The sequence below is a fragment of the Pseudorca crassidens genome, chromosome 2, assembly GCF_039906515.1.
Source record: "Pseudorca crassidens isolate mPseCra1 chromosome 2, mPseCra1.hap1, whole genome shotgun sequence".
In the NCBI taxonomy this organism is placed as follows: domain Eukaryota; kingdom Metazoa; phylum Chordata; class Mammalia; order Artiodactyla; family Delphinidae; genus Pseudorca; species Pseudorca crassidens.
In genome coordinates, this window is record NC_090297.1 from 15,766,546 (window position 1) to 15,789,374 (window position 22,829).

At 49.7% G+C, this 22,829-nt stretch overlaps 2 protein-coding genes across 3 annotated transcripts in view; both read right to left on the reverse strand.

Moving 5' to 3' along the window:
- Positions 1 to 105: 105 nt before the first annotated feature.
- On the reverse strand, positions 106 to 9,122 carry DDOST (dolichyl-diphosphooligosaccharide--protein glycosyltransferase non-catalytic subunit). Its single transcript, XM_067722770.1, has 11 exons — positions 8,908 to 9,122; positions 8,567 to 8,677; positions 4,138 to 4,224; positions 3,173 to 3,276; positions 2,944 to 3,038; positions 2,554 to 2,647; positions 2,161 to 2,309; positions 1,605 to 1,752; positions 854 to 974; positions 625 to 731; positions 106 to 534 (listed from the first exon to the last, which is right to left on the reverse strand). The coding sequence occupies exons 1-11, from the start codon at positions 9,059 to 9,061 to the stop codon at positions 385 to 387; spliced, it is 1,320 nt and encodes a 439-aa protein (XP_067578871.1). The 5' UTR covers positions 9,062 to 9,122; the 3' UTR covers positions 106 to 384.
- Positions 9,123 to 11,241: 2,119 nt separating this feature from the next.
- KIF17 (kinesin family member 17) overlaps positions 11,242 to 22,829 on the reverse strand; it is a 48,271-nt gene continuing 36,683 nt past the window's right edge. The window contains exons 13-16 of one of the 2 annotated variants that reach the window (XM_067722709.1): positions 16,287 to 16,545; positions 15,104 to 15,171; positions 13,130 to 13,250; positions 11,242 to 12,151 (exon numbers count right to left, since the gene is read on the reverse strand). In XM_067722709.1, coding sequence (XP_067578810.1) covers positions 11,973 to 12,151; positions 13,130 to 13,250; positions 15,104 to 15,171; positions 16,287 to 16,545 — 627 coding nt within the window. In that variant the 3' untranslated portion in view covers positions 11,242 to 11,972. Of the gene's footprint in view, positions 12,152 to 13,129; positions 13,251 to 15,103; positions 15,175 to 16,286; positions 16,546 to 22,829 lie in introns of both variants that reach the window. The other variant, XM_067722706.1, reaches the window with a different exon arrangement.

Genomic DNA, 22,829 nt, shown 5'->3' on the forward strand with positions numbered 1-22,829 from the left:
GTCATTTCCAGTCTTCAGCAAAACTAAAAAAGGCCACTTACTGCTTGGTATCCAGTCATTTCTCAGCAGCACCCACACCATCAGCAAAGCACAACGGGGGCCAGATGAAGTTTGAGGGCGATGTTTCTCTTTATTTTAGAAATGAGAGTTGACTTCACATGTGAAAGCACACTTAGCATTCAAGGTGGAAAAACTCAGAAATTATTCCCTAACCCCCCCACCCCTTGGTACTCATTGTTCCATCTCCCGCTGAGGTAAGCTGTGCCACTGTCCGTGGCTTTAAAAAAAACAAAACCCCCCAAAAAGACCCACCATAAAGGGGAGAAAAAGCAGTCCTATAAAAACCCTCCATGTCTGCTGAAAGGAGTCTGGGGCGCCGGCCCCTCAGTCAGACTTCTCCTTCTCCTTCATGTGTAAGAAGACGACGCTGAAGATGAAGAGCCCCACCATCATGGAGAAGGCGCTAGCGTAGTAGGGATAGGCCGAGGGGATGAAGCGCTCGTACTGCGTATGCTGCAGGGGCCGCACCGACACCTGCGACACGACAGAGGTGGCAGGCCCTGGCCACGCGGAGGCCCAGGTGGGGCAGGCGCTGGCTGGGGACGGGGCTGCAAGCTGGCTTACCTGAGTGGAGGAGTACAAGTGCGTGTAGCCTAGCCGGTTGTAATCCACTTTGAACTGGAACACGCCATACACGTCAGGCAACTTGAACTGGACGCTGTACTTGCCAGCTGGGGAAGAGCCGAGACACGTAACCAGGAGGGGCTTCCCACGGTGTCTGTCGGCCGCACGAGAGCTGGCCCGAGGCAGGGACAGGCTTCCCAGAGTTTTCTCTTGCAAGAATTGCACTCACCTTTCCTCTTCAAGAAGGTCCTCACAAAAGGATCAATGCGGACAAACTCCAGCTGGATGTCATCACCATCAAAGGGGACCCATTTGCCGTCTGAGAGCTGCTCAATCACGATGCTGTACTCCTGCGGCGAGAGGTTGGTTGGCCGGGGTGGCCGGGAACTGGCGGGACGCCCCCAGCCCCCAGCTGCACTGAGTCCCCACAGTGAGTCTGGCAGGAACCACCAGGCGTTCTGAAAACCTGGGCAAGCCCCACCGACCACCCCTGGACAGTGATGGAGGACGCCACCCAGCCGGCTCACCCCCTGACTCGTACCTGCACCCCTTTACAAGCCCGTGGAAGCCTGCACCCAAACACCGCCCTTGCCGAAAGCACCGGGCACTCCTGGGCATCCCTGCTTCCATATTCACTGCTCTCGCCTCTCCCTACTTCTCTTCCTGACGGATTCATCCTCAAGACCCAACTCAAATGTGGTTTCTCATGTGAATTCCGCTCCTAGCAGAGTGAATCAGCAAAGCCCCTCCCACCTCTGCATTCGCACAGCAAAAGCACACCTCCTCCAAAGGCCACCTGTTAGGGTATGGGTTTACTAGGCAGGCTCTCCGCACCTCAACTGACTTTCTTACAGTGAAGATGAACTTATTCAGCCTTGTTTAGGCCCCTCAGGCCCAACACAGAAATGTTCAGTAAGTGCTTTTGAGCGGAATCAACTTCGCCAAAACCCGGGGGCCCTCCCGCTCCAAGGAGCTCTTACCACTAGGTCAGTGACAGTGTAGGCGTTGGGTGGGGCTGTCTCGCCCACCCGATGATGGGACACAGGCCCCACACGTAGGACACCCTCCTCCTTGAACACCCAGCGGGAAAGGGCCACAGCTAGCTCATAGTTGCCTGTCTGGGAATACCTGCAGAAGGGGAAACAGGAGAGGCTGGAGCGCTGGGACCAGCTTCCTTCCAGGGGTGCCTGGTAAACCAATCACTATCCACCAAGATAAACCACACACAGCCGATTTCTGCCTAGAGGCCATACACATCTAGGGATGCTGGCGAACAGGAGCACAGAAGGACAGGTGTGAGGTGTTGCTTTGGGTGTCATCTGCACAATAAATACACAATTACTGAAACATCTCCAGAGAAGCCATCACTATCCTGAAAAGTCTGGACTGCCAACATCAACAATATAAAGTCTTCGAATAATTTTAAAGCACCTGAAGATAACGTAGCCTCTGACACTCCTAGCTAAAAGCCTCCTTCTTCCCCATCCACGCGGACCTACCGCCCAGACCTCACCCCTAAGCACCCCCTGCATCTACCTCTGGGAGCCGGGCGCGGCCTTCTGCACCGCCGAGTTGAAGAAGGCGTCGCTGAAGAAGTCGAGGGAGCCGCTGAAGATGACCCGGGCATTGTTCCTGGCCTGCAGCCCCGCGATGAGGAGGGTGTTCTTCCCCACGGCATGGGGGTACTGGGAACGACACGACGCCGTCAGCCAGGAGAGCCAGGGCGAGGGGCCAGCCTGGGCCCCAGCTGAGGGCAGAAGCTGAGACCCACCCCGCTACCCCGCTGTGGCTGCCCTCGTCCCCCTCCCACCAACTTCTCATTTCATTGCCTCAGAGAAGGGTGCTCTCCTTGCTTCTCGCTTTCAAACAAAAAGTGCTCTGCTACCAGGCCCAGGGCCGGGAGGCCTCACGGCGGCGAGGGCCCCTCACCTGGGTGATGGGTTTATCAGGGAAGAAGGAGTAGGAGGTGGAAGCGCCCGTCAGGATGTCCAGCACCAGAGGATTGTCGGGGTCGGCCACCATCCTGGAGAAGGACAAGAGAAGGGCCAGCCCGGACCCCAGGGGCTCAGCCCAAAGGACCTGGGGCCCTCCAGGAGCCATTTCTTCCTAAGAATTAATCCTACTTCTAACAGCCAATCCCCTAGCACTCCTCCTGCTGTCCCAACGGAGCCTAACTCTTAACGTCACATATTCACCTCACCCACATCCTCTGGGGAAGGAAAGGCCCCCAACAGTCACAAGTTTGGGCCGGTTTCCTGGCAGAAGAAAGCGATCCCTTCTTCCCCCGGGCTTTCTGCGGGCCTCTCGCTGCTCACTCACCCGACACCTCGAAAGAGGACAGGATTCAGAGACGACTTCCCCACGATGGTCGGGGCCTTGAGCAGGTTCTCCGTGTCGGCCACGACGAGCGTATGCTGCAGGGGCAGAGGGAAGATGGGGGTCAGGAAAAGGCGCCCCAAGCCACGGAGACTCTCCAGATGCCCTCCCGGTTTCTAGGCTGAATTTTGCTATTAGGCCCTGAAACCTGGAAGGTGACAGGCCTGATTACCTGGCCAAGGTCTGAGATGTCATAGTTGTGATGGTCGATGACAGCTGTTTTCTCCTCGTCAAATTCGATCCCACACTCACTGCCCAGCTCTCGAAGAGGGTCACCTGCAGTACAGACCCAAGAGATGCCTGACCGATCCTAAGGCGGGCCCTGGGCTAAGCAGTGCCCCTCGTCCTAGCGTCCTCACGAGCCGCTCTCTACCAGTCAGCCCCGGGGCCCTGCAGCTTCAGCAGGCCAGGCACAGCGCCCACTGGACCCCTGAGCAACAGCACGGTGTTCTGCCTGCGCGAATCGGAGCCTGAACTGACAAGTGCCACCACCTGGCCCTCTCCCTCCGCAAGCACAGTGACCTTGGTTCTGCGCGAAAACCTCCTTGGAAGCGAAGTAACTGGCACGGGCGAACCTGATCTGGATGAGCCTGGGCTTCCGAGGTTTCTCTCTTCCTCATCATTGCCCCACCAAGAACCCCACCCAATATGGTTTTAAAAACCTATCGACACTGGAAGGAATGAAACAAGACTGGTCAGTGGTGTTCACTGGTGCAGCTGGGTGGTAAGTACATGGGATTCGGAACACTGGAACTCTCCTCTCCCTGCTTCTACGTATCTTTGAAAATGTCCGATGTAAGAAACACAAAAATAATCTGTCAAACCTCCCCTCTTGCCTTCTTTTCGTAAGAGAAGAGCCACCAAAACAACACGAAAGAAACAAAGGAAAAAGACAAAAACAGAAGAAGGGAAAAACAAACAAACAGGGACCCCAGTCCTTAAAAGGACCCACTTCTCATCTCATGGGCTCTGGTCACAGGAAAGCACAGGAGGGGCCAGATGGCACTGGCGTCCCCTCACTCCCTCCCTGGCTGAGGCCCCCCCGTGAGCGCCAGTTTGTCAGCTTCCATTTGTAAAGCTTTCTAAGCTCCCTGGAGAAATGGTGGAAAACACCAGAACTTCCCAGGTCAGACTTACCAATGTCTGAGCTGGCAGCTACCAGGACACGGCCTCCACCGTCGATAAAGGTACTGATGGTCTCCACGTTGATATTTCCCCCGAAATCTGAAAGAATCACCAGACCCGTGACCCAGAAGGTTCCTCTAACTGCTCCTCTGACATCTGGGCGGGGAAGGTGGCCCGCAGACCAGCCGCAGTCAATCACAGGATAGCACCCTCTGGAGGCCCAAAACGAGAGGGACCTTTCCCATGCACACCCCGACACAGGGCAATTCTCCCAGCTTCCCCAGTGTGACGAGTCAAAAATAATGACTCAAATTCATAAACCTTTAGAAGTATGAATGAAATAATCAAACACCTACCAATTATAGCTGTCAAGTTAGTCATACATATTTCAAGTCACACATAAACTATTCATCTAGAAATGTCGCATTTTCCCACTCACATCTCATGAAACAATTTCATTCAAACTTATCACCTGCGCCTTTCACATCAGTATCTTTGTCTTCACCTGAGCCACTTCTGGGGTCACCTAACAGTTTTCCAGGGCCCATCAACTTCACTTCCGTCTAAGCCATCTGAGAAACAGCGCTTTTGAATCTGAGGATGATGCTGTCACTTGACACTAGGACTCCTCTGCCTGACATGAGAGGTTTTTCCCTATTAATCCTACAGATTTAGATCCAGGACGGCATAACAGGACCTCTTCACATACTGTTTTAAAGTGATCACCAAAAAGGTGCACTAATTTCCAGCACCTGTGATTGTGAGCGCACACCCTTTCTGGTCAATCAGCTGGGACAGCCGCAAGCATCCAGAACTAGCACTGAGTGGGGCTACCGCAGGCTCCTGAGTCTTCCCCGAAGTGCGCCCTGACGTTCAACATAAAGTAATGGCGGGAGTGCTTAGTAATTCACTTATCCATTACATGAAAATTATTTCCTGTGTGCTGAGAAGAAAAATAAAGGGGGGAGAGGGGCTGTAATACGTGCACGCTGATCAGGGAAGCCCTTGGGAAAGCACAGTGCCTTTGAGCAGGTGCGAGAGCGAGCTGGGCAGATGCGGGCGCGAGCATCCCAGGCATCGAGAAGGACAGGGGCAAGGTCCCCGAGGCGGGGAGCAGGTCTCCACTGGAGAGAGCAAAGCGGCGAGAAGCAGCAGAGCAGGCCGGTTCCTGCAGGCTCTGTAGGCCCCGTGACAACAATGGCCACGTGGAGGAGCCACTGGAGGGCTTTGAGCAGGAGACCAACGTAATCTGTTTGTATCTTTAAAGGATGGTTCTGGCAGCTAGGTGGGGAATCGGGTACAGGGGGTGAGGGTGGAAGCAGAGTCATGGGTTAGGAGGCCACTGCGATCACCCAGGCGGTGAAGGGTGGTGACTGGACCACAGGGATGGAGGGGGAGGTGGGGAGGGGAAATGGGGAGGAGGCATGGGCCTACACCTGCATTCTGAAGGCCAAGCCTGATGTGGGGTGTGAGAGGGAGAGAGGCACTAAGGACAACCCCCCAAGATTTCTGGCCTGAGCAACTGGAAGGTTGCAGGTACCATTTACTGGGACTGGACACAGACGTCTGTCCATTACATCCACCGGGCAGTTAGAAATGAGTCCACGACATAACTTTGTGAAGATCTGAATAGGAGAACGGCCCTCTTTTCTAAGGGGTAATTTTCAGGAGAAAAAACTAAAAGCGTCGTGCCTTTCCGTCAGGCATAGACGGAACATCTTGTGTGTGCAGACTCAACCCCTCACAGCACGCTAAGCCCCATCCACCCTCCTCCAGAGAGGCCAGGCAGATCCGCAGACAGCACAAAGACAGCTTCGTGGTGCAGCACAGTGGTTCCCAAGCAAGGCGACTGTGCTGCTCAGAGCAATGCCCGGAGATGTTTCTCGTCACGAGGGGGAAGGAGGCTACTGCTGTCTGATGCGTAGGGGCCCGGGACAGCACCCACAACACAGAATTGTCCAGCCCAAAACGTCAAGAGTGTTGCCGTTGAAACTCTAGCATAGTAACACAGGCTATGAAATTGAGATACCCAGGCTTAGATCCAGGCAATCCCTTCACCTTTCTGAGCCCGTTTCCCCATCTGTAAAACAACCCAGTGTTTCCTGGGTGCAGAGGATGTGCGAAGGATCCTTCTCCTGTAGGCATTACTGCATGTGCCTTGGGAGCTTCCGGATCCCAGAGAGGGCAAGGAACCCACTGATCTCCACATGGAGACAGAAACCAGGCCGGCGTCCTCACACCTAAGGGGACCACGGTGGTAGCACAGGAGGGCCCTCAGAGTGGGGGCCAAACTCTTACCCTGAACCCAGCCCACAGCACGGTAGCCTCCTCCCCGGGCGCCCAGGAGGGTTTCCTACGACAACGTTCCCCACCCTGCAGGGCAGACAGGGTGACAACCCTGTGGGCAGGGCTTCAAATAGCACTGCGTCTCAGAGACATTGTTCCCCTTCCAATTATTTTTCCAGCCTTCTCAATCAAAGAGAATGGTCACAGTCCAATACTGGTCTTAACGCTTCTCTAAACTAGCTCACCTCCTCTTTTAAGAGGACATCTCGGGCCCAAAGCCTTCAGCAGACTGAGAATCAGCTAGAACTTGACGGCACTGCATTCATTCTATTTACAGGTACCCGCTACTGACTGCAAATGATGGCACTGGCTTTCCATTTGCAGTGGTGATAATGGGTTCATTACTAGTTTCCTTTTAAACTGGTGTTTTAGTGTTGTTTTTTTTTAAAGCAGGTCAATTTGAAGAAAAACTTTATTAGCACAAATGACATGGAAAATGGTAAAAATCATGAAGGGAGAATGGAATTGACTGCGATCTGTGAAGCAGTTTTTTAGGCTCTGCCGTTTCTCCCACCAACAGCAGCCTACCTCAGCCTCCTCCCAATCTACCTGCCACTGCTTCCCTGCCTCTCAGAGACACTCCCGAGCACAACCTGGGCGGCCCCTCCACTCCATCTTGGACATCCCAACACGTGGTTTGGTAACTCCTTTCAAGTCCTTATTTTTATTTACTTTTACTTCCTCACAGACAGACTGAAAAACTCCTCAAGGGCAGGCTCCAATCTCCACCACCACAGCAACCTGGCAAACGCCAATTATCTGCTAAAGGCTCCATTCGCCTGCCTAGTGACTTGAAGATTTTAACTGGTTCAACTACACTTGCCTCCAAAAAGCCAATTCCAAAGGCACATGCTGCAGGGGAGGTGGGGGCAGCTCGATAAGTAAAGGGAACTTGGGGAAAATACGTCAGGGATTTGGCAGAACCCCGTCTCACACAAACCACAGAGAATAAAGTCGATGCCAGTGAAGTGAAAGCCTTCCTAAGCTTCATCAGCTGAAGGAAGAGATGGCAGTACTGTCTTACCCCAGACAGGGACAACTTGTGTCCTCTGAGAAAAAGATAAACTGAAGCCACTAAAGAAGAGAATGACTGGGATGCTCACAAAAGCACGACAAAAGGGAAACAGCCAAAGGAACTGGGGATATTTATCTGGAGAAGAAACAACTGAATGGGCCCTGATTATGTGAAGGCTATGTCTGTAAGCAAAATAAGCACTAGGCCTATTCTCTAAGGCCCTGGGGAGTATCAGAAACCCTTTCCCTCCCTGCCCCCAAATAAACAAAGAAGGAAATGGGAGACAAATTCCAGTTTAATATAAGAACTTCTTAACAGAGTTATCCAGTGGTGGAGTGGGTTGCCTCATAAGATAGTAAGCTCTCTATCACAGGAATGTCAATTGGAAAATTTAGTGAAGATGTTCATTCTGATCAACAACCAGCCTTCTGCTAAGCCCTGGACATATCCAACCAGCCTCAAACAGGGGGTAGGACTAGGTAATCACTAAAGGTTCTTTTCAGCCTAACTATGACTCCATCTGAATTCTTAGGATCAACTACCATCAGTGCCCCTTAACAGCAAACCATATTTATAGCACGCCATTTCCTCTTTCCACACAGGCAAACCCAATGGCGTGTGTGGGGGGGGGGGGGGGGGAGTGTCCATCTTTCTTATCAGGCCCTTTAACAGAGAAAACTCCCTTCCCTAAGTAGCAGAGCCAGGAGGGGTTTTGGGGGGGTTTTTCTGGCCTCACCGGGCGTCTTGTGGGCTCTTAGTTCCCCGACCAGGGATTGAACCCGCACCCTCGGCCGTGAAAGTGCACAGAGTCCTCACCACCAGACCACCAGGGAATCCCGAGCCCGGAGTTCTATGGTCTGCAACAACACTTGATCCCACAATCCTCAGCTGTGTCTTTTGGAAAGAAGATGTCCTCTCCTAAGCCCAGATTAGAAGTAAACATTTTCCTCTTCTCTGTTGGCAGCAGCGCCCAGGGCTGGCGACTCACCCCATCCCAGAACATGCCCAAGATCCTGAAGAAAGGGATAAATCAGTCCTGGGCCTCGAATCCCAGTTCTGGGAGCGACCGGCAGCCCTTACCTTCTACCGAAGGGGAGAAGATGATGAGATTGTCATAGAGGAACTCCCCGTACTTAATGAGGGACAGGCTGGGGTCATCTGCGGTCTTGAATGTGAGTACAAAGCCCCGATCTGGAGAAGAAAACAGCGAGCTGAGGCAGACGGGGACGCAAAGGGAAACCACCGCTGCACAGATCATGACCGTTCTCCGCCCCCACCCTCCCGCCCCACTAGAGGCAGGTCAGACCTGGACAGCCAGCTCATGGAAAACGAGTGGGAGGGAGAGCAGCCAATGTCCTTGGGCTTGGGGACCTTTCCGACCCCAGACTTTCACCTGCCGCCCCCTCGGACCCCAGTCTCACCCTTCAGGCTCCGGAAGAAAAGCGAATGCGTCTCCCGCAGGTTGAGGTTGTCCAGCAGCACCAAGGTGCGGGCACCGCTGGCGCCGACCAGGCCAAGCAAGGGCAGCAGCAGCCACAAGAGGGACCAAGCACGGACCGCGGCGCCGAGCCCCATCTTCCTGCTCCTGCCAAAGAACCCAAGCACCTGACACCGGAAGTGCTCCTTCCACAGTCGCCCAATCGCGGCCCGTGGTCGTGGAATACAACCCGGAAGTGATCCGAGTACGTCGGGGCTGGGCGTTCGGAGCCGCTGCTCGGACGGTGAGGGGCGGGGAGCGCGGCCGGAAGTGCACCGGTAGGAGGCGGATACTCTGAATCCTATTGGTGAAAGGGGCACGCGGCTCCGCCTCTCGAAAGGAAAAGGCTCAATCCTAGAGAGACAGCTCTGCTGCCGCGACCAATCAACAGGGTTACTAGCCCCTTGGTTCCGCCCATCCCGGGCTTCCGCCTAGAGCCCAGAGCCCGCTTCCCGCCGGAGCTTGGGACGGATGGGTGCGTCCCGCCTCTTCAACCTATTCGTCCTGGTCTGGGCCAGTGGCGGCGTCAACTCGGGCCACCTCCTCGGTCTTCACTGGCCCAGGACAGATTCGACTAGAAACAAGGCCCCACCCCCACCGTCTCCAGGGAGAAAGTGGTTGGAAAAAGATCAGGGACCGCGGAGGGGGTGGGGAATTTGTCCTGCTGCTCAGGGGCCCAGGGCCTTGGCGCGGGCCTGTCCTCCCCCGCCTGTTGGACCACACTGGAGGCAGTGTGGATGGGCGACGGACTGGCCTACCATTCAAAACCTCTAGCTGAGTTCATTTCGAAGCCCCGTCTCTCACTAGCCCTGTTACCTGGGCATTTCCCTGGTCTCCAGGCCACTGTCCTAGGCAGTGGCGAGGCCCAGCTCTCCTACTTATCGGTGTGCCTTTGGAACAGCCTTGGCTCGTGGGAGGACTAGGGCGGGTTTTGAAGCACTTCGTGCAGAGCCAGGCTGAGCCTCCACTCAGTACTGCTGGCCCCCGCCCCTTCTAAACTGACACAGGGGCAACCCGCTCACCTCAGACCTGCCTCAGTCCCACCACGACTCTAAGTAAAAGCTACCACAAGCATCTCCAAGACTTCAGCTATTCTCTGGGTCCCAAACACAATCCCAGGGCAAATGGTGAAGGTAACTGGAGAGAGAAGGTAGCTGTTCTTTTCTGACCTCTTATACTTGTCCACCAAGCCAAGAATGCGGGGGCAAAAGTCAAAAAGTCTCGCTCTGTGCATCTCCTTAACGGATTCTACCTCCATCCCCTGCATGGAAGGTTAGGGCTGCACGGAAGGTTAAGCCTCTCACCCCAGCCCTCCTGCCCTTCTGCACACAATGCCACGTCAATCCACCAAGCTCAGACCTGATGGTGCCGGCCTGTTGCTGAGCAGTCTGCCACGGCTCAGGGGCACCCAAAGGCTATTTACTCAGGTCTCCACCTAAACTCATCTTGGCAGCCTCATCAGCTTCTCCATCCTTGCTCAGGGCTTCCATGGAACAGTTCTCCTCCCACCTTTAACATACCCTGAGCTTCCCCACCTCCTGCCTTTTGTTCATGCAGCCCCCTCCACCAGGAACCCTCTTCCCACATTCCCATCTTAAGCCCCGGGATCTTCTCCATCCTTTATGGTAGCCCTACCCTCTGCTGCTCCCTTCACAAGGGCACTTTGTTCCCCATAAAGACCTGATCTTACATCCTCTCGCTCAAGGTATGCACTGTGGCCTGACTTCCCTTAGACTGATCTCCGAAGTTTCCTAATCACCTTCCACCCTAGCTTCTCCAGGGCGTGAGCTCCTTGGCCCAGACATGTGGCTTGTGGCAGGTATCACAGTAATTAATACAAAATATGGAGGGGGAGGATTTAGGGGGACTAACACGGAGCACCTGCTATGCACCGGGAACTTTACACACTATCTCATTTAACCTTCACGATAACCCTATGAGGTTGGTATCCCCATTTCACAGATGAGGCTCAGCGTGAAATGAGGCTTAGGATAGCACCAAAGGCCAAGGCTTTTCCCTCAGATTGTGGGCCCCTCCCACAGGGCAGGCCTGGGATACAATGGGCAAGGGGATGGGTCTGTCTTAGGCAGCTGGGGTGGCCTGGATTCATTTCTGGCCATGTTAGGACACGCAGTTCCAGCACAGCCCCTGAGGGCCATCAAGACCTGGGTCTTCTCTGGGCCTCAGCAAGATGTGGCCTCTATTTTCCAGAACAAGGACTCTGCTTTCCGGGGTCACAGATCCTTCGAGAATCTAACGACAGTTCACATTCACATGCTCTCCCCAGAAAAAAATGCACTTATACTCACAATTACAGGGGATTGCAGAGACCCTGGAGCCTACAGACAGTTAAGAATCCCTGCTCCAGAAAGAGCTTCCCCATGAAGGCCAGGCAGGGGCAGGGAGGGGCCCCAGTGATGCTATCAGAGGATCAGAGAAGGGCAGTTCAGCAGCTAAAGGCAGTTTATTAGGGCAGCTTAATGTGGAGTGGCCTCCTCTGCGCCGCAGACCAGCTGAGCATAGGCAGTGCGGGAACAGCTGCTCCAGGACTCCTGTGCCCGTCCCACAGGGCTTCCTCACAAAGCGGGGCCTAGTAGGTGGAAGCACAATTTTCCATCGCCAAGACATTGAGCTTGACCCATGTGGAAGTCACTGTCCCACTCTATCGGGCTGCTAGTGAAGGCCTTGAGGCAGGGCTGGGGTTTCTGAGCCCATGGAGGCACAGGACAACACTGGTGGGCACAGTGGAGGGCAGATGAAAACGCTGACGTGGCGTGGAGAGCCAGAGCAGGTCTCTCCAAGGATGGTCCAGCCTCCGAGGAGCTCATGCCCTGGGCAGAGTGGGCTCTCTGGGTAGCAGGGAGGGGACTGTGCTTTCCCAGGGCCAGGGCCCCCTCGGGTGCACCCAGTACTGTGGGGGGCAGGTGGGAGGAGACTTAGCTGGGCCTGCCCAGGAGGGGCCTGGCAGTCTCACAGAGCCCAAAAGCAGGGCAGCAGCAGGCAATGTGTTCACAGAGCCTCACCGCCAAAGCTGCTTTTGCTTTTCTTACGCCTGGCCTTGGTGAAGGGGATGTCAAGGGACTCAAGGCGGAAGGGCCGAGGCTGGGGCATTTCAGGGGCCTGGGTGGGTGAGATGGCAGAGCTGTTGCCAAGTGGGGAGCTGAGGCCTGGCGGCGAGCTGTGATGTGCTGTGGAGAAGAAGGACAGAAGCACTGGTGAGCCAGGAGCGCAGAGGATGGAGAGAAAAGACTCCGTGCATGCAGGGTGCAAAGTCTGGTCCACCCCCCACCCAGCCAGAGGCCCTGGTCCCGCAGCTGGGACCCCAGGCTCTGAGAAGCTGCTCTGGTTGAGGCCTTGGACCCAGCACTACATCTGCATCCAAGGGGTCTGGGCTGGGAGCATGGAGTTTTAAAGCCTCAGGCTGAGGCAGCCTGGACTGTCAAGCCACACAAGCCTGGTTCACATCCCTGCTCCACCACTTCCTGGAAGTATAACCCTAGGGAGCCACTTCTCTCCGAGCCTCAGTTTCCTCACCTGCAACATGGGCATGATGCCAACTACTCAACTGATGTCAGTTTCTTTCCTGTCCAGCTTTTCCCTCCTTATTCCTCAACTCCACCCATTCTGTCTCTCAAATAACCTCTGTGTAGAACTGAGATTTGCTTTTTATTGGTATTTTATTAGAAGCTCTGTGGTCTTTGATTTTAGTTTTAAAAGCAGAGGAACAAAGTGATTTTCGATTCTTGCTTGTAAAAGTGTGTTTTGCTTTTGTAGTCCTGTTTGCCCGCACTTGGCTCAGTGGGAGAAAGTCACCACACTGGCAACTGAGGAAGCTGGTGGCAACTGACCAAGTCCCAGACAACTCCAGGCCGGGGCCCAAGCTGTGTGCTGTGCACCTTCTGCGTGTCAGGGAGACACAGGATCCAACTCAGCACCTCCCCACCGGGAGATGGACAGAGCGGGGGAGGAAAGGGGAGGCCGTGTACTGAGCACTTCCCACCTCATCTCACCTGATCCTGAGGAGAAGGCATATCCCCCTCAGTTTACAGCTGAGGAAACTGAGGCTCAGAGAGGGAAAGGGGTTTCTGACCCAGGCCTGTGTGACTCCAAATCCTCCAGAGCTCTCAGGGAGGGCCTGGAGGACAGGAGGTGGGCACGGCACTCACCGAGGCTCTTCATGGGATCCGCACTGAGGATCTGGGTGGCCCGCTTGCGCCGGAAGTAGTTACTGGCGATGTTTTCACTGTCACTCCGACTGAGCATCAGCCTGTAGCGGTCTTCTTCCTGCTGAGATTCCAAATCCTCACAGGTTAAGACCCCTCGCTTGTGCAGTTCTTACCTGGTCCCTTACCCAGGCTTCAGCAGGCTCTGCCAGCCTGGGTGGCAGGGCTGCCCTGAACCTCACTGCCCACGTTGGTGTACCCTACACTTCAGACCCCAGACACTTGCGGTGGGATCTAGGCAGCTCGGGGCAAAAGGGTCACAGTCACCAGCCAGGCCTACACGTGCTCCTCCTCACCTTCCACCCCCATCTTCCTTGGGACGCGAAGGGCCTTGTTCCTCCTGCAAAGCTCACAACAAGGTCCATCGGGGCGAGCACGATACTACACACCCTTAAGCCCATCACAATGTGTTCATAGAATAGGTAATACAGTACTCAGCTCATGAGCTCACTTCTGACCGTGAGAACTGGGGTCCCAACATTTTCATCGCCAAGGACTAGAATTTTTCACTGCTATAGTGGATTTCTTTTCTTCAGCCTGAATCTCTTCCTTCAGGGAACTACCTTCTCCCCCTTGACATGGCCCTGGTGGGGTGCTCATTCACAGCACCCGAATATCACCATCCCACCTGCCCATCCCCTTGCTGCACAGCTGGACATGTGACCCAGCCTAGGCCAATCACAGAACTACATCTTCTGGATATAGTCATCGGTCCAAGCGTAGGCCCATGACCCAGGCAGAGCCAATCAGAATCTTGCCGCAAGCACTTGTTTAAAGATGCTCTAAAAGACCAGGTCTCTCTTCCTATTGGATCACCAATTGCTAGCAGCCATCTTTCCTGCCACATGGAGAAAGCCTGCCTGAGTCCAAACCTAGGATTCCAAGTGAGACAGAACCAAAAGGTCAAGAAACACACAGAACCAGGACTGGTTGAGCCCCTTGATCCAGCCATGCCTGAAACTGGTGCACTTAACATGAACCAATAAATTCCCTAGTTTGCTTACTGGAACTAAAAGCATTCTAATATAACCCATTTGTGGTCCCAGGTTAAGAATGGTTGTTTCAGGAACAACAACACTTTTTTTTTTTTTTTTTACAAAGTTAAGGCATCAAAAGCAGCCGGTCAGAGCTTTAACCAGCCTGAGTTGCTCAGGAGGAGATGCTTAGCTGGAATTCATTAACCTATGAGTGGCCTTATCGTGATTGCAAACGTATTTTCCGTGTAGGTTTTCCAAAATATCTGTAATGGTTTAAGGCAGGGATCAGCAAATTACAGCCTATGGGCCAAATCTGGCCCACAGACTGTTCTTATAAAGTTTTACTGGAACGCAGCTGTGCTCATCTGTTTACATATTGCGTATGGCTGGTTTTGTGCTGTCATGGCAGAGTTGAGTAGTTGTGTCAGAGACCATGTGGCCCCCAGACCCTAAAATATTTACTGTTTGGTCCTTTAGGGAAAAGTTTGCTGACCTCTCCTTTAAGGATATATATTTGTTGTAATACAAAACAAGGGAGATATGAAATAAAGTGACTTTAGAATCCCAATGACTGTTTATGGCAACTCTGAGGACGCTTTCAGTCCAAGGGTACCAGCTGGGACCAAGGGAACCAGAATGAACTCCTTGGTCACTGGGATTGAAGCTGAAGCTTCTGCCCTTCACCAGCAGGGTGGGCTGCCTTGAACCCCTGCTTTTCCTCTGGTCTTTATGCACATAAAGGGCTTTTGAATGAGGGCCAGAGGGTGTGGAGGGTCTGGGTGCAAAGAATTACACAGAAAGGGTCCTGGCTCAGCCCCCTACTTTAATCATGAGGTGGACAGAAACAGAGTCCAGTTTCTACAGCAGCACCGACGCACTGCACCTTGGGGGCCAAGCCTGCCCGGTGCCAGCTCTCCCCTCGCTCTCCCAGAGACCTTACCGTGCCTGGTTCACTGTTGTCCGCTGTGGAGGTTTTGCGGGCTGATCTGTTCTGTAGCCCTGTTGAAACTGCTATGAGAAAACAGAAGCTGCGGTCACTGCTGCCTGGAATGAGGGCCAGAGGGACAGGGGGCTGGGCGCTCAGGCCTGGCTCACGCTTGGAGCCAGGGGAGGACACCTCCCGGCCCAAGCAAGGGGATGGCTTTGGGAAACAGACAATAGGAGGGCTCAGACCAAAGAAGCCACTCCACTGCCTCCAGGCTAGAGAGCAGGTGGGCGCAGGGAGAAAGGCTACTCTGCCTGCAGACTGTGGGAAATGGGGCGGCTGGAGTTTCAGTAGGGATGGTGCCAGTGCCATCCGTGATCGTCAGAGATGTAGGACCTGGATGGATACCCTCTGACCAGGTGAGGACCGGTGCCGGCCCCGTGGGATGCAGGAGCCTGCTGCTCCCTGAATGGGCAGAGCCAGCACGTGGCTGGAGAGGATCCACCACAAGTCTGGCCCTACTCTGACTCAGTGGAGGTGGGGGAGCCTTCAAGATCATCTTTTCCAACCCCTTCTTTGTGAAGATCAGGGGACCAAAGCCCAGAGAGGGACACTGACCAACATAAGGTCACATAGGAGGTCAGTGGCAAAAGCAGAAGGTGAACCAGGCCTGAAACTCTGAACAGCTCATTTCTGTCCCTGGCCTACAACTCACCGTTATGACTGTGATTTTGGATAAGTCACTTACATTCCCTGAGATTCCTTATATGTAAAACAGGTGTAAAACATCTTTGTCCTTCACAGGGTCATTGCAGGATGAAATAATGACAATGATGATCATGATAAGAAAATGTACCACACGTTTAAAATGCGCCAGGCGTGGCTCTAAGGGTCTTACAGGTACTAACACATTTTAAGCCACCCAGCAATCTTTAAGGAAAGTGCTGTTATTAATCCCCATTTCACAGAGGAGGGCACTGAGTCCCCAAAAGGTCACACAGGGAATGGTGGAGCCAGAATTCCAACCCACATCTGTCTGACTCTTAGGTCCCCAACATTTTGGGTACCCAGAGTCACATGTCTGCTGTACCTACAGCCAGCAGGGAGAGGTGCATGGCCACCTGTCAGCCTGCAGGAGGGCAAACTGTGGAGAAGGGCGGGGACAACTGCTGAGGGGCAGCGCAGCAAAGTTCCTGACCTACTGGGAGGCTGGTTTTTATGATGATGGGCTGGGGGATCTTCCAGAAGCCATTATCCTCATCCCAGCAGGATTCGCGCCTTATCTTCTCCAGGTTGCTATAGTTACAGTCCCGGCGAATCAGGGGCTGCACCTGCTCCAAGAGCTGCTGGAAGAGCATAAAGTCACGTTCCTGCCGACGGATGGTGGCCAAGTAATCGATCTTCTCTAGCTCAAACTCTGACTGCAGATCTTTGATCTCCACCTCTGCCGCCCGAAGCTAAAAACAAGGAATGACAAGCAGTGAGGAGGAAAGACATCGACACATTTCACCATCCATCTGACCTCTGCATCCGCTCCCTGCCCCTCCGGCCAGCCACTCATCCTCTGCTCACTGATCCACTCACCCATCCATTCTGATCTCCACCGTCTGTCCTGTCATCCTTCCATTGATTCATTCACCTTCCCTCCCACCTCTCCACTCAGTGTTTAAATGAGCACCTACAGGGTCCACAGCCCTGCAGAAAGCAGCAAGAGAGGCTTATCATCAACCCCCACTGCCAGCCCTCAGTCTCTATCCCACACTCATACATTTTATTCAGGAACCTTTTAGAAGGCTCCACACATAACACTGTAGTCACCACAGTCCTACAGGATCTCAGAGAACTGTACAAACTCTTTATCTAAAGAAGCAGTAGGCATAAATTCTCAGACTCAACAGTCCTTGCTCTTCCACTGGCACAATCCTGTTATGATGTGACAAACACCAGACTTAAGAATCAGACCCACCTTGATTTAACCATGGGTTCCAGATTTTTTTGATCTCCTGCCCAGGTCTGCCAGACTGGCCCTCCATAGCCCCCTAAGCATGGGGACTCCCAACTCCAACCAGGCCCTCCCTGAACCCCAAGACACCTTGGCACAATCTGTTTCCTCAAAGAGCAGGGGCAGTTTGATTAGTAAAGAAGACTGTTTTAAATTCATGGGAATAAGTTATAATAATAATATAATAATAAATAAATAAATAAAATAAATTTTTTAAAAAATTTAAAAATAAATTCATGGGAATGATAGTCACATGTAATCAACTGAGAACACAGGATGTCTGGTAGGACACAGCCATCAGGGAGGGGTGGGTACACAGGGCCTTCAATTAAATTAATTATGCTCCATGAATGTAGCTAGATAGTAGATACACGGCATTCATGGTAACAATCTTAATATATTATTGTACATTTGTAACCATTCACAATGATTTTTATAACAGTTTTATTGAGATATAGTTCACGTCATACAATTCACCAATTTAAAGTGTACAATTTGGGAATTCCTTGGTGGTCCAGGGGTTAGGACTCCACGCTCTCACTGCCAAGGGCCTGGGTTCAATCCTTTAGCAGGGAACTAAAATCCCACAAGCCATGCAGCACAGCCAAAAAATAAAATAAAATGAAAAATAGGGCTTCCCTGGTGGCACAGTGGTTGGGAGTCCGCCTGCCGATGCAGGGGACACAGGTTCGTGCCCCGGTCCGGGAAGATCCCACATGCCGCGAAGCGGCTGGGCCCGTGAGCCATGGCCGCTGAGCCTGTGCGTCCGGAGCCTGTGCTCCGCAACGGGAGAGGCCACAACAGTGAGAGGCCCACATACCACAAAAAAAATAAATAAATAAAGTATACAATTCAGTGGCTTTTAGCATATTCAGAGTTGTACAATCATCACCACCAGTCTACTTTCTGTCTCTACCGATATGTTTATTCTGGACATTTCATATAAATGTAATCATACAACATGTGGTCTTTTGTATCTGGCTTCTTTCAATGAACTTAGAGTTTTCAAGGTTCATCCATGTTGTAGAACATGTCAGTACTTCATTCCTTTTCCTGCCAAATAATATTCCATTGTGTGGATATATCACATTATGTTTTCATTCATGATTGTTTTCATTTGCAGCTATAATAAAAAATGCGACTATGAACATCAGTGTACAATTTTTTGTGTGGATATATTTTTGTTGTTCTTGATTGTAACTGCTGGGTCATATGGTAACACTATGTTTAAGCAATTGAGGAACTTCCAGACTATTTTTCAAAGCAGTATATGAGGCCTCCAGTTTCTCCACATCCTCACCAACATTTGTTATTGTATGTCTTTTTTACTACAATCATCCCAGTGGGTATGAGATGGTATCTCACTGTGGGTTTGAGTTGCATTTCCCTAACGGCTAATGATGTTGAACATCTTTTCATGTGTTTATTGGCCATTTGTATATCTTCTTTGGAGAAATGTCTGTTCAGATCCTTTGCCCATTTAAAAATTGGGTGGTCTTTTTATTCTTGAGTTGTAAGTTTTTTAAATATTTTTTAGATGCAAGCATCTTATCATACTATATGATTTGAAAATATTTTCTTTCATTCTGTGAGATGTCTTTTCTCTTTTTTGATAGTGTTCCTTGAAGCACAAAAGTTTAATTGTTTTTAAATACCTGCTGGTTCTTTTTTTGTTTTACTTTGTTGTGTTTTGACTGTGCCCTGCGGCTTGTAGGATCTTAACTCCCTGACCAGGGATTGAACCTGGGCCCTCAGCAGTGAAAGTGTGGGGTCCTAACAACTGGAGCGCCAGGGAATTCCTACAAAAGTTTAATTTTGATTAAGTCCAATTTACCTTTTATTCCTTTGTTGTTTGTGCTTTTGGTATCATACCTAAGAAAGCATTACCTAATTAAAGGTAATAAAGGTTTAAACCTGCATTTTCTTCTAAGAGTTTTATAGTTTTTAGCTCTTCTATTTAGGTTTTTGACTCATTTTGAGTTAATTTTTGTATACTACATGAGGTTGGAGTCCAGTATCTTTCTTTGGCATGTGGGTATCTAGTTGTCCCAGCAACATTTGTTGAAAAGACTATCCTTTCTCCATTGAATCATCTTGGCACCCTTGTTGAAAATCAACTAACTGTAAATGTGAGGTTTATTTCTAGACCCCGCAGTTCCATTCCACTGATTCCATATGTCTGTCTTTACACCAGTACCACTCAGCCTTGATTACTGTAACTTTGTAGTAAATTTTGCATCAGGAAGTATGAGTCCTCCAACTTTGTTCTTTTCAAGATTATTTTGGCTATTCTGAGTCCCTTGAATTTCCATATGAACTTTAAGATCAGCTTGTCAATTTCTTCAAAGAAGCCATCTGGTTCTTTGAGAGTGCTTGCCTTGAAATCTGCAGATCAATTTGAGAAGTATTGCCATCTTGTCAAAATTAAGTCTTCCAATCTATGAACATGGTATATCTTTCCATTTATTTAGGTATCCTTTTCTCTCTCTCTCTCTTTTTTTTTGGTCACGCTGCGCAGCATACAGGGTATCTTAGTTCCCTGACCAGGGATCGAACCCATGCCCCTTGCAGGGGAGGTGCAGAGTCTTAACCACTGGACCGCCAGGGAAGTTTCTATTTAGGTATTCTTAATTTCTCTCAACAATGTTTTATAGTTTTTGGAATATAAGTTTTGTACTTCTTTTGTAAAACTTTTTCCTGGGCTTCCCTGGTGGTGCAGTGGTTAAGAATCCACCTGCCAATGCAGGGGACACGGGTTCGAGCCCTGGTCCAGGAAGGTCCCACATGCTGTGGAGCAACTAAGCCCGTGTGTCACAACTACTGAGCCTGCGCTCTAGAGCCTGTGAGCCACAACTACTGAAGCCCATGTGCCTAGAGTCCGTGCTCTGCAACAAGAGAAGTCACCGCAATGAGAAGCCCGTGCACTGCAACAAAGAGCTGCCCCCACTCTCCGCAACTAGAGAAAGCCCACGCACAGCAACGAAGACCCAACGCAGTCAAAAATAAATAAATAAAATAAATAAATTTATTTAAAAAAATTTTTCCTAAGTATTTTATTATTTTTGATGTATTGTAAATGAAATTGTTTTCTTAAATCTATTTGCAGATTATTCATTGCAAGTGTACAAAAATACAACTGCTTTTTCCTTATTGATCTTGTATCCTGCTGAACTTGTTCATTGATTCCAGTAGATTTTTTTAGTGGATTCCTTAAGATTTTCTATATAAAAGATCATGTCATCTGCAACTAGAGATAGTTTTACCTATTCTTTGCCAATCTAGATGCCTTTCATTTCACTTTCTTGCTTAACTGCCCTTGCTAGAACCACCAGTCCAATGTTGAACAGAAGTTGTAAGAGCAAGTACCCTTTTCTTGTTTCTGATCTTAAGGGAAAAGCATTCTGTCTTTCACCACTGAGTATGATGTTAGCTGTGAGTTTTTCATGCCCTTTATCAGGCTGAAGAAGTTACCTTCCATTCCTAGTTTGCTGAGTGTTTTTATCATGACAGGTTTTGAATTTTGTTAAATGCTTTTTCTGCATCTATTAAGATGATCATGTAGATTTTGTCCTTTATTCTATTGATATTACATTAATTGATTTTTGGATGCTAAACCAACCTTGAATTCCTGGGATAAATCCCACTTCAGCATGGTGTATAATCCTTTTGATATGTTGCTAGATTTGGTGTGCTGGTGTCTTGTAGAGCATTTTTTATCTATATTCATTAAAATATTGGTTTATAGTTTTCTTGTTATGTCTTTGTCTGGTTTTGGTATCAGGTGTTACTGGCCCCATAGAAAGAGTTGAGAAGTGTTCTCTTCTATTTCATAATGATTTTTTAAAATACCTTTGTCAGCCAATAGCCTTCATTTCACAAACAAAATCCAGTTAGAAGATATAATGGAGGGGACGACTTCCCTGGTGACACAGTGGTTAAGAATCTGCCTGCCAATGCAGGGGACACGGGTTCTAGCCCTGGTCCAGGAAGATCCCACGGGCCGCGGAGCAACTAAGCCCGTGCGCCACAACTACTGAGCCTGCACTCTAGAGCCTGTGCTCTGAAACAAGAGAAGCCACTGCAATGAGGAGACTGCACACCGAAACAAAGAGTAGCCCCCGCTCACTGCAACTAGGGAAAGCCCGTGCACAGCAATGAAGACCCAACGCAGCCAAAAATAAATAAATAAAATTTATTTTTTTTTAAAAAGTTATAATGGAGAAGGATACCCCATAGAGGAAAGCAAATAAAATAAAATACCTAAGTGTAAAACTAACAAGATATGTCTAAAACCTATATGAGGAAATCTATAAAATTCTCCTGAGTGACATAACAATTGATTTGAACTAATAGAAAGATATGCCATGGATGTTCCTGAACAGGATAACTCAACTTCATAAAAATGTCAATACTCCCAAGCTAACTTATAAATATAACATAATTCTCCCCAAAATTCCACCTGCTTTTTTCTTTTTCTTTTGAGCTAACCCAATTGTTTATAAAGTTCATTTGGGGTGGGGGAAGCAAACAAGAAAGAATAGCCAGGTAAAACCTGGAAAAGAAAATCACTAAGCGAGGATTATGAGATTATAAAACAGGTTATAAAGCCTCAGAATTTTAAACAAAGTAGCTGACACTGGTCCATGCACAGACAGAGCAAGAGAAATGAACAGAAAATCCAGAAATACATCTAAGTACATACAGAAACTTACAGATACAGAAACTGTATCTGTACAGAAACTTACAGAAACTTAGGATACAAAAGAACAGCACTGAAGTCAGTGGAGAGTAAATGGACTTTTCAAAAAATGGTGCAAAAGATAATATTGAATCAGCTCCTCACACGTGCACCACAATAAATTCCAAGTGGATCAGAGATTTAAATGTAAAAACAAAAAACAAAAAACCCCATACAAGTTCTAGGAGAAAACACAAGTGAAGATTTCCAGCTATGACTCAAAATCTACATGCAATAATTTAAAAGTTACTCAACTTGACCAAAAAAAATTTTATGGAAAAATACCATAAAGCATAGTAAAAAGTGATAATAACAAACTAGAAGAAAAAAGATTTCCAACTTATCTCACAGACCAACAGTTAATATCGCTAATATAAATTATACTACTTCTATATAAAGAGCTCCTACAAGTAGAGAAAAAAAAGAACCACCATCCTGTGAACACAGTTCCGAGAATAAAACCTGCAAACATCCCTAAAACATATGAAAAAATACTCAACCTTGCTCACAGTATAAAAAATGCAGATTAAAACTGCACTGAGTCATAAAATAAATGTCTTGGGAATGTAACACACAGCATGGAGACTACAGTTAATAACACTGTGTTGCATATTTGAAAGTTGCTAAGAGAGTTGATCTTAAAGGTTCTCATCACAAGAAAAAGAATTTGTAACTGTGTGAGGTGACGCATGTTAACTAGACTTATTGTGATGATCATTTCACAATACGTACGAATAATCATTATGTTCTATACTGAAACCAATATAATGTTATATGTCAATTATATCTCAATTTTTCTTAATGTAAAAAAGGAAACTATGGACTTTCTTGGTGGTCCAGTGGTTAAGACTCTGTGCTTCCACTGCACGGGGCATGGGTTCCATCCCTGGTCAGGGAACTAAGATCCCGCGTGCTGTGCAGCGTGGCCAATAAATAAATAAATCTAGGGGGGATAATGTGAGGACTCCATATTTTTTTTAAAAAAAGAAAACTACACTGAG

Excerpts from the sequence above, each read along its gene's own strand:
- DDOST (XM_067722770.1), bottom strand. The coding sequence starts at position 9,061 with ATGGGGCTCGGCGCCGCGGTCCGTGCTTGGTCCCTCTTGTGGCTGCTG. Across the intron at positions 8,678-8,907 it reads TTTCTTCCGGAGCCTGAAGG|ATCGGGGCTTTGTACTCACA; the intron begins GTGAGACTGGGG and ends TTTCTTCTCCAG. Across the intron at positions 1,753-2,160 it reads GCCGCGCCCGGCTCCCAGAG|GTATTCCCAGACAGGCAACT; the intron begins GTAGATGCAGGG and ends CCCCTTCTGCAG.